Here is an 11254-nt window from a genome sequence, read left to right on the forward strand (position 1 = left end):
CATCAGTCTCTATGTTGACTCAATTAGTAGTTCAAATTAAGGTCGTTTATTGTGTTGACTGGGTTACATGGACAGCTGTTCCTTTGAAACTGGATGGAGGCCTCCAGTTCATTTCACATAGGCCACCAAATTCTCAGAGGGTAGTTACCAACCTGGATCCTATTTGAAATAGTGACCTAGAAATGAACAGCTCTGCATCCTTCCCTGAGCCATCCAGTTTCCCCTCAAAAATATTTTAATCTGTCTTCATGTTAGGTTTGTTTAAATCTCCAATATTGAAGTTGAATTCCTTGAAGACTTGTATAAGAACAATTCCAATAGACACTGTGGTGAATCCACAAGCCATGCCCAAAAAATCTACGACTCCTACATTACTCCATTCCCTGAAAAGGATGGCTGAAGCCAGCAGGACTAGGGTGGTAAACACAACATAGTAGATGGCACCAAACACAGAGGAGTCAAAACACTCCAGTGCCTTATTGATGTATCTGAACTGAATGATAATGCTACATCCTAATACTGCCAGAAGTACCAGACAGAGGTACAGAGCCCTTTGACTTGATGGGTTATTGTGAAAGATATCTTGAGCAGCCAGCCCAATGCCTTTTGTGCTGGGAACAGTGAAACTGCCCAACAGAGAGCAAATACTGATGTAAACCATAATATTAGTAGGTCCATGAGCTGGAGCTATCCAGAAGATAAGCAGGAGAAGCATTAGCAGCACTATGCAGAGATAACCCACGAAAACTGGAAAACAAAAAGAAAACAAGAAAATATCAAGATGAGAACTCGTGGTCTTCTTAAGATTTTAGCAGGCAAATCATGTCCTAACAGTGACTTTCAGGTATACATCACAATTAAGATCTGCTATTGAAGATAGACCCAAATCACTGAGCTTCCAGAAATACTGGCATCAACAACTGATGATGCTGTCATGTTCTTTGGGAAAAACAAATAACCATGAAGCAAATTACACACTGTGGCACATTTGAAATGGATTTTAGATGGCCTTTTAAAATCTTATTCTCCTTTCCATTAGAACTATACTCCCTAAAGTCTCCTATGACAGACAGAAGGATAACACCTCATTCATAAACAGTTCAATAATTCACAGTGTGTGGATCCAGCAAAGAGCTTAAACATAAAGTTAGATCCCACAAAGGTGAGCACATGAGTAGGGGCAGTTAGAACAAACTGAGGTCATATTATTTACATTATACAATCAGTACACACATAAGAGCAGTGAAAAACATTTCAAGCTTTAGAGTTTTGAAAAAAATACATAGCCAATGCACTTTGTTCAGATTTAAATAGTAAACTGAGACCAAGGTATTTGTTTTCTTTTCTTTGTTTGCAAACTTTTTGAATAGCTGATGTTATTAGGCTTGAGTTTCTCTCACTTCAAGCAAATACAAGAAAAACAATAGTTGGCAGTTTAGTGCTTAAGCAAGAAAAATAAAAATGGGTCTGGAACATATTAGTACCAGTATGTGTCCTCCAGCAGCTGGTGAGAAAGACCAGGCATTTCAGCATATGTCTCAACAGCCTATTTCTACATACCTTTATTGTGCAAATAAATCTGGGAACATAACTGGTATTTAGTATAAACTTTTAATTAAAAAACCACGAAGAAATAAAGGAGAGAAGAAAGACAGTATTTTTTTTTGTTTTGTATAAAACAAATTGAGGTACCAGATTTATACTTTTCATCTCTAAATAGCAAGATACAGTCTTTCATAATGTTATAAAATTACAAGTTCAACTGGCCATTTTTCTGAGCTTGCTGTGCAGGAAAATGTTTTCAGAAGTCTCCATGTTTTCCTTTCTGCACACACATCTCAGTAAATATGACAAGTTCTAAGAAGAGCAGGGCATAGTTTTCTTACACAAAACCTGTACTGATTTGCCTCTGTCACATCACAATTTCTTCATAAGTCAATTTCCCTACCTGGTAAAAGTGGTAAGCGTCTTCCTCAAGTGTGCTCCTGCTCAACCTCAGAAAGTCATTATGAATTCATGAAAAAACAAACTACCTGGATTTGTAAGCTTCTCTTCAAGCTCAGCCTGAGTCGTTACACTCTCGGACTTCGGGGAATGGATAATGAGAACGACAGACCCAGCACAGCTCAGTAAACATCCCAGCTTGCCAAGAATATTCAGTTTCTCTTTCAGCAGGTAAGAAGCTAAGATGGACCTTTGAAAAGAGGAAGAAAAACAGAAGTTTGACTACATCCTTTTAATAATGTTCAATGCTGCTGTGCCATACAAATTTCCCTTTTAAAGGAATATTATCAAATGTTGATGAATTCTCAAAATTTATTTCTGACTTATCTGAGGAAAGATTCATCCATTTGCAGTTTTGCTCCATCATTGACATCTCACCTTAGGAAAAAAACCCAAAACAACCCAACAAAACTAGCCACAACACCCCAAAATGCAAAACCACATCACCCCCTCAACCTTCCCCCCAAACAGCTGAAACCCCCCCAACCAGACATCTGACCCCCGAGGCAGACATCTACTCACTACCAATTTGGTGAGCTGTCACAAAATCCCATTTTATAGGTGCTAAGCAGTCACAAGATAAAAGTGACCTTTGGTTACAAAGATCCTAGGGCTGGGCTCAGACATGTAGCTGGCCAAAGTGAGCAAAAATATGTGGCCTAGGATAACATAATAGGTGGTACTTAAAGCACCATCAGTGTGCTTCATAGTAATAGAGCTAAAGACAGACATAAAGCAATGCCATCTACACTCTGAAGCAGATGACCAGTGCAGGCAAAAGAAAAATCTCAAGGTAATAGACAGCTTTGTTTTCAAAGAGTTGTGCTTTTTCACTGCAGTAGTTCCACAACTGTAGTTCATCTATTCACAAAACATTAGTTACATATTAAACTCCTTAAACTCGCTGCCTTTTCTGTGCCTCCCACAAACATAACTTCTAAGAAGCTGGGGGCATGCATGTGCTAGGAACTCCCTTGAGTTTTCCTCTTTGGAAAGAGGCCAGATCCAATGAAATGAAATCAGCATCAATAAACACACGTGGGCAGTGGATAGCTGGGAAGAGAAAGACTGTGAGACAAAAGGAAAGATCTACATAGGAAGGGAACTGTAAACAAGAGAATAGGCAGAAAAGCCCAGAACAACTACAGAAAAGGGAGGAAAAATAAAAGTTTATCTGTTCCAAATCATGGTGAGAGCTAAAAGCAGAAGATACTCAGGAAAACACTTCACTACCTTCCCCCAGCCATGCTTTCCTGGGGAAAACAGGAACAGGTAACATTATAACACATCATGAACAGCCATAAGCCTAACATTTCTCAGTGGACCTCCAGTGAACACTCAGTCCATCTGACATAAGTAGCAATGATATCCAGATAAGAAGAAGAAAAGCAAACTCTTACCCAAATGGAACGCCAAGAGCTCCCAAGGGCGTCACTAGCACAGTTGGGACTGCAGTGTAGGCCAAGAAATTCCCTATTTGACCCAGTGCCACTGTAAAGAGAACCAGAAATAAGCCTTTAAACCCCTGGTAAAAATAAGTAATCAAAACTTGCCCAATACTGTTTGGGAAAGACTGACCTAACTGGAAAACAGATGTTACAATTTGCTTAGTTATGTTAATTTTGCACGTAAACAAAATGGCTGGAAATTTTCTATAGTTTTGTATTTGTTAATACAGGATTTATATTTGCCACACAAGAGTATCCAAGTGGGCACAGTAAATAATCTCGTTTGTAACTTCTCTTAGTTAAATATAAATAAGACTATGAATTAGAAACACTCATGGATTATAATCTCAGTATTACACTCAAATATTTGTATGAGGAGGGGTAAAAGTATATATAATTCATGGTTTCATCTTTAGAATGTGCATTCACATAAAACAAATGTACTTGATTATAGTTCCTAACAGCAGTGTTAGTTTTTGGGGGAGAAATAAAGACAGTGCTGAGGAATCTACTACTGAAACACGGAGCACATGCACAAGCGTTCTTCAATATACATCAACTTTTCACTATGTAACATCCAAAGTAATTCCTGACAAATGTAAAAAGAACATGCCTGACAAGACAGAGTAACAGTCTCAACCTTATTTTTCTTTCCTCCAGTAAAAGCAAATTCCAAGATATACCACAGTATTGCACATCACAGCTGTGATAACAGTTCATGTGTTCAAGTTTTCAGTTAAAAAATAAAAGCTAGATGGTTTTGCAAGTGCTGGCAAGTTTATAATAGGTCAACATACTTGCATAGTTACAGGGTCTGTGGTAACTGGCAAGAAGCTTGAGATTGAGCACAAATTACATACAGCTCAAATTTCCAGTTGCTGTTAAAAGCCATTATCAGCATTTAAAAACATTTCAAGAATCCAAGATGTCTTTATGCTCAGGCTGGCACTGCCCTCAACTATCAAATATCATTACTACCATCCGATTTTTTACATCTGCAGAGCACTCTGCAAACAATAATTAATTTACCAATTTAGCTCACATTATCAGTAGAGCTGAAGACCTGTGTAACCTACAGGAAATATGAAGGAGACAAAAAGCTTGCAAAATTGCAGAGTGTGGAAAAATTATACTAATTAAATTCAGTGAGGCTTTCTCTATGTGCAGGAGTGAGACAGAGAAACTGATGAGCAGCAGCATTTCTAAGGCACAAGAGACAGTGGTGGTCTCCCTGTCCCTGGGAACAGAGTAACTCTGTTATCAGCCTCAGGCTGTTTGGAGATCTATGTAGCAACTCTGGCATTATCTTCAAGGCATCTGAAGGCATTGGGGCAGATCTTGGATGGAGAATGGTGCACAGCTGGCACTCTACATTTCTGCAGATTACATGCATTTCCAAATGACTTGGACAAAAGGTTGCTTTTTTTGGAGGTCAAGTGTTTTAACTTTCTGTTGAAAGAACTCTTAGCAGATGGCAGCAACATCAATCCATAAAGTAGATTTCCAAAGCTTCAGTCAAATGGAACATATTGTAAGGCAACTGAACTTACTGGAGATTTTCCACATCACCATGTAGCAGTAACCAGTAGTAGTAACAGTCTCTTACCACCACAAATGACAGACCAGGACTAGTTAACACCAATTACAAAAAGAATCTCAGCGATTGTTACCATCTACCTGATGTTGAGGACCTTTGCTGCCAACCTATCCAGTCCTCTCTGAACAGAAATTCCTCATCAGACACATCAGTGCTGGAAGTCAAGACATGACTTCAGTTCTTGAAGGCACACCAAGCTTTTAATATGATAAACAAGTACCAGTACCCTCAAAGTTACTGCAACACAAAACCTGATGCACACTGACATGTCTCCATCAGCAAGGAGACCAGGAGTAGACCTGTACAGCAAAATATATCTATTCTAGGCATGCCAGGGAGTTTATTTCAGACTAACTTCAGCCTGCTCCACTAACTTAAAGTCTATTTGCAGCTCACATGCATCAAGTACATTAAGCATCTTTCTAGAAATCATCTTCCAAGCTAGTTTCATTTTAAAGACCAGGTCAGGAGCCCCAGCTCTGCTATGAAATGTGAAATACAGCCCAATCTGTGGTGACAAACAGGAGATGCACTTCACAAGTGTACTCCCCATCTGTAATACAACACTAATGCAGATGTTTTCACTGTAAGAACCAGCCACATCTCTGCTGCTATCAAAACCTGCACTGAAACTAAATAATTAGCAAATTAATTAGTTTAATGCTTATTGAAATACCTGTACACAGGCTGCAATCATTCTTTTGACTACAGAGTAAGGAAAAGTCCCTTAGCAGAACGTGCAGCCCTTCCTCTGAAGTCTTCAGTAATCCGGTGGATTCCAGGGCCCCCAAATGGTTGGGCAGCATTATGCTGAGTCAGCATGCCAACACAGAAACACTTATCCACCATCTGAACAAATACCATGAGAACAAGTTGATAGGAGTTCATGTGGTTTTTGTTAGTCATTCAAACTCCAAATTCTCTGCTTGAGAAAACGATGTCAGCTGCCCCCATTTCACCCAGATAACTGGGGGTATTGCTAATTCCACAAGTAACACCTTTCCCCAAATAACACCTTTCTCTGCATCCTATAGGTGCCTACCTGGCCCTTGCTATTGCAGTTTGTGACTGTGCTGCCATTCTGAGTCTATAACATCCACAAGCAACTCTTCTTGCTCAGCTCCTTGGTAAAGCTACTGAGGTTTTGTAATACCTGCATCTAGCTACTGGGAAAAAGCCAACTGATACCATTCCCTTCAGCTGTTTTGCCTTCATTCAATTCAGTCAGCTCTTTTAAGCATGAAATTGTTTTCTCTGATTCACCAAGATAAGTCCTGTAATAAACCCTCCCTTTTTTAACTCCTTCTGCTTAGAGATTACAGATGGGAGCCTCAGGAGTGATAAACAGTGACGGATGCACAGATTTACTTTTACTTAGGCAGTAGTGATCCTGTCAGAGGAGGAAGCTGCCAAAGAATTACTTAAGCTGAGCTTAAATCAGCTGAGGACTTTTCTTCTGAAGCTCTGTTGGCTTCTACACTTACTGGGAACTTTGTCCTTCAAAGGGATCTATTGGTTTTCATTCCTTTTGCATAGCTTTAAGACAACAAAACCAAAAATCAGAGACTTACCTTGCTGCCACAAAACCAGGGGCACAACTGGACTCATATACTTCTCAGAAACAGCATCAGAACTTTCCAAATAATTCACAAAAGGCTGGATTAGAATGTAAAAGTGGGGTATGACTCTAAGCTTGTGGGTAGAACTAGGGCTCATATAAGAGGAGAAAGCTAGTTGTTCCCCATGCTCCAGATTCACATCAGAGAATGAACCTGGTGTTAGCAGAGTTACAAAGATACTAAGGGTAAAATTACACTGCTCTCATATCAGCACCACAGAAGGCTTTGCATTAATCTTGCAGATTAAAAGCAAAACTGAAACTGTATCTGTTGAACAAGAAACCAAAAGAATCTTGGTGGTTTTTGTTGGTTTTTTTTTTTTTAATTGAGGCTGGTTACATGCTTTCTGATCTGAAACATAACATGTGCTCAATGAGCCCTTTTGTGCAGAGCGACAATTTTTAATTCAGCTTTGACTTTTATTAAAAACTGAGCTGGCCAGTGCAATACAGAGACACAAACCATGCAGGAACCCAGAGTCAGAGCAGTGTGTGGCAGCCAAGGGCTGCAAGTACTGAATGGTTTGGAAACGTGGAAAGATGGCTGACTTATGTTTGTCCCAGCTCTTTGCCTCTGCAAACTCCACCAGGCATGGCAGCCATGGTAAGAGTTTCCTAAAAGCGGAATATTTCTAGGGATGGAAATTTCATGACAAGGAAGCGTGAGATTAAAGATGAAAACCCAGATTTCCTGATGTCTCCTATCACCGTCTAAGCAAAGTTCTCTTTAAAAAAAAATTAAAAATTTTAAGATACTTACTTGCAATAGTGCCAGACCACCATACTATATCAGTTAAGTATGAAGTACCTGGAAGTATAGGAAAATGTATTAGAAAAATATGAAATCACAATATTGGAACTATGAAACAGTCTCAGTTATTAAAGACCTTCATCTTAAATCTATTCTTCAAGGCAACTGAATCTGAGATTAAAAAAAAAAAAAAAAGAGAACAGTTTTGGATTTGACTTATATTTCCAAGTAAGACCTTCTTAAGAAAATGTGTTAGTCAGAAGTTCTGGTTTCCAGTTTGAAGTACCTATGTGACACTAATGCAGTATTGTGTAGAAAAGCATCCAAAATGTAACCAAATGTTTCTGAGCGTGACATTTAAGCATACAAATTAGAACCACTTCTAGGAGAACTGTAAACCTATGGAAACAGAACATGAATTGGCTCAGTTAGTTTGCTAATACAACCTCAGTGAAATTGTATTGGAAAAATTGCAGCTGAGAAGTTGTTCTGGCAGTTTCGGCACACGGGTTTGGCAGGACCATTGTGTCGCCCGATCCTGATCCTCCTGCATTTAAGCATTGGGAAGTGCTACAACTGAAGCCTCTGAATTCCTAACATAGTTCGCTGTTTCAGTGAGAAGTAAAAACTCTGCATTGTCCTTAGTGCTTCCCAAACTGGAGGGTGATTATTTTCACTGTCAGATTATAAACTCTTGCCTTGGGATGTGCCCAGGTGGAGCACACTGCAGCTTCTACAGAACATCAAGGTTCATGACCACTTCCTAAACTAAAGCATGGCCTTCTCTGAGCACAAACTTGGCATCAAGTCATGCTTCCATGTTTTGCTCCTCTTTCTAGCAATACAGCTCTGCATTCATTTGGGAAGATGCCCTCTCAAAAGCTGCTGGAGTAGTAGGCAATATAGTACCTACTCTGAAATCCCAAATGGAAGAAAAACACAGCCATCACTAACTCTGGAGACATATAAAGTATTAAGCACTTGGAAGTCACACTATACAATTGAAAATAGATGAAATATGACTAATGAAAATGGCCAGCTTTAGAGTGGGTGTAGCAATTTTTTAGACTTTTGTTATTGCATATAAAATAAAAACACTGTTGGGGGCAGAAATTATAGAAAATATTGACTCAAGTAAGGTAACTTTGCAAAATATTTGTCACCCACTGCTGTTTCTAACTAGACAAGGATTGCTAATTACATCAATACTATATTATTGATTCAAGAGAGAAGACAGAAGAGGCTTGAAGTGCCTCCTTGTTAATTATACAACACCTGCTGAAGACAATGGAAAGAAGACATCATTTGACACTGGCCATCTCAGACTCACAGCTCCAACTGCTAGATTCAAGGCAGATCCCTACGGCTTCATAACACGAAATAGAGAGAAAATTGGGGTATTTTCCTGGATGCCTCCTCACTGAGCATGCCAATAGAAAGAACTACAAAATGCTCAGCAAGATGTACAAACACCAGCAATATCTTCAAAACAGGAAGTTTTACAGCTGCTAGTACAGAGAAACCAGGCACACACCCATCACTCACTTAACCCAGTACTCCACTGAAAGCTCTTCAGGAGTAAGTACACTCAAAATTGAAACTTCCTCCAGCTGCCTTGGGATGCAAAATTGTTTTTCTCTTGTGTTTTCTTATTGTTTCTTTTACCAAAAAAAAAAAAAAAAAAAAGGTTTGTATTTATGATGCAAACATCATCTCTCTGTGGACAACCAAAATGGGTTACAGCCATATTGGAGGGAAAGGTGAAAGGTTGCAAAACAAAAAGGTTGTCTGATGCCTTTAGATGTAAGGTCATTGCAGAAAAAAGAACCAAAACTTTTTAGATCAGGCTGCCAGATTGTAGTAACATAGTACCAAGCTTGCTTTGCTCCACTGCATTCACCCTGAACATGCTAGATGCAGCAGGCAATGGAAATGCAAATATAAATAAATATATATATATATTTGTATATTATTTGTATGTGTAGATATATGTACATATTTACATACATGCAATGTATACAGAGAAAATACCTTGTCCTGGAACTAAAAAGGATTTTTCATCAAAAAGAGTTCCTAGAACTTATGGACACATGCTCATACACAGACACCATCACCTACAAAAACAAATGGCTATTGACCACAGTAATACAATTCAAAGGCATGATGCAACCTGTGTTTACAGTCTTCCCCCCTTACATAAAAGCAGGATACTAAAAACAAACAAACAAACGTTTTAAAATTGCATTTTCCTATGTTCAAAGCATGAAGATGCAAGTAGCAAATGCTGTTCAGCTGCATGCTTTGGGGAGCTCAAATTTCAAAATAAAATTCAGAAGATCTTCACACTTGTGAATTTACAGCTTTGTTTTGGCTAAACTGTCTAGACAGCACAGTCAGTTCCTGAATACGTTCACCTCAGGAAATAATAATGAGGCATGGGATTTCAATATGAAAAATATAAGAAATAAATTATTTTATGTTACTGATCTGTCTCTTCTCAAAAAGTGGAAACCACCACATGACTGATACAACTTGCGTGTGTCTGTGGAAGTGCTGGAATAAACAAGCAACAAGATGTGGTTCATTGTGCTGTTCACGGCAAGAAACTATCTAAGCCACAGAAACTGGTGGTAAAGTCCCACAAGTACATGGAAAAGAAGAACCTGTGTATGGACAGGAGTGCAGACAACATACAAGCCCCCAGTGCTGTGTTTCAGAGTGACAGACCAGCGCTCTGACCATACATCAGGAAGCTGTTGCTGATGCGCAGCTGACAACCGCCCGCTGCTCTCCGGCGCTGATACACCCTGAGTGACCCCCACCTGCCGCCTCTCCGCTCATTTATCACCTCCCTTGCGCTTCGATCCAGCCACGGACCTCTGATGTCAAACACGCTTAAGGTGACAAACTGAAGCCGGCTCCCCGGTCCAGACGCCGGGAAGATGTCCCGCACACCAGGCGACACGGCCACCCCCCGACACAGGCTGACACAGCCGAGGGTGCCCGTCCTCCTTGCCCCGCAGGGCCGGGTCCCCGGGCAGCCCAGCCGCCTCCCGCCCTCCGCTCGGGGCCGGCCGCCGCCGCAGCGCGGGGAAGGGCTGCGGGGCGAGGAGGGAGCGGCCCCGCGGGTGGCCGGGGCGGCCCGGGCCGGGGCAGCCGTCCCGCACGGGCCGGGTCCGAGGCTCCGCGCACCTGGGAGGTTACCGGGGGTCGCGGGGTGCGGAGGGAAGCCCCGGGAGCGGCGCTCCCACCCGCGGCCACCGCAGCGCCGGGCCCCTACCTCTCCCGCGGGCCCGCACGATCCCCTTCTTCTGCAGGACGAAGGTGGAGCCGTTCACCAGGCTGGAGACCACGGCCACGCTCAAGCCCAGCGACACGGCGGCCGGGCCGGGGCTCTGCGCCGCCCCCTCGCCCGCCGCCGCACCGACCGCCATCCGCATGGCCCCGCCGAGAGCTGCAGGCGCGGCGGCTGCCCGGGCCCAGCGCTCCCGGCAGCGGCTCTGCGCCGGGACCCGCCCTGCGCTGCGCTGCGCTGCGCCGGGGGCGGCTCCGGGCGGGAGCGGCGGCACCGCGGCTCCTGGCGCGCGTCCCGCGCGGGGACGGCAGCAGGGTGACGTCATGGCCGTGGCAGCTCTGCCCCGACGGGCGGCCCGGCACCGGGGCTCCGTGCGGCCCGGCACCGGGGCTCCGTGCGGCCCGGCACCGCGGCTCCGTGCGGCCCGGCACCACGCTGGCACCGCGGCTCTGCGCCGCCCGGCACCGGGGCTCTGCGCCGCCCGGCACCGCGGCTCTGCGCCGCCCGGCACCGGGGCTCTGTACGGTCCGGCACCGCGGCT

The 11254-nt window shown here is 42.8% G+C and overlaps 1 protein-coding gene across 1 annotated transcript; it reads right to left on the bottom strand.

The window, feature by feature from the left end:
• Positions 1-26: 26 nt before the first annotated feature.
• NIPA1 (NIPA magnesium transporter 1) lies at positions 27-10992 on the bottom strand. The gene is made up of 5 exons (XM_038144056.1): positions 10699-10992; positions 7428-7475; positions 3405-3495; positions 2034-2194; positions 27-747 (listed from the first exon to the last, which is right to left on the bottom strand). The coding sequence occupies exons 1-5, from the start codon at positions 10856-10858 to the stop codon at positions 236-238; spliced, it is 972 nt and encodes a 323-aa protein (XP_037999984.1). The 5' UTR covers positions 10859-10992; the 3' UTR covers positions 27-235.
• Positions 10993-11254: the final 262 nt, after the last annotated feature.

Source organism: Motacilla alba, chromosome 1 (genome assembly GCF_015832195.1).
Source record: "Motacilla alba alba isolate MOTALB_02 chromosome 1, Motacilla_alba_V1.0_pri, whole genome shotgun sequence".
Lineage (NCBI taxonomy): Eukaryota > Metazoa > Chordata > Aves > Passeriformes > Motacillidae > Motacilla > Motacilla alba.

What these genes read in the sequence shown, in the direction of transcription:
- NIPA1 (XM_038144056.1), bottom strand. Translation starts at nt 10,858, where the DNA reads ATGCGGATGGCGGTCGGTGCGGCGGCGGGCGAGGGGGCGGCGCAGAGC. An exon ending in GTGGTCTGGCACTATTGCAA is followed by an intron (nt 3,496 to 7,427) that starts GTAAGTATCTTA and finishes TTCTCTTTACAG; the next exon opens with TGGCACTGGGTCAAATAGGG. An exon ending in AGAGAAGCTTACAAATCCAG is followed by an intron (nt 748 to 2,033) that starts GTAGTTTGTTTT and finishes TTTGTTTTCCAG; the next exon opens with TTTTCGTGGGTTATCTCTGC.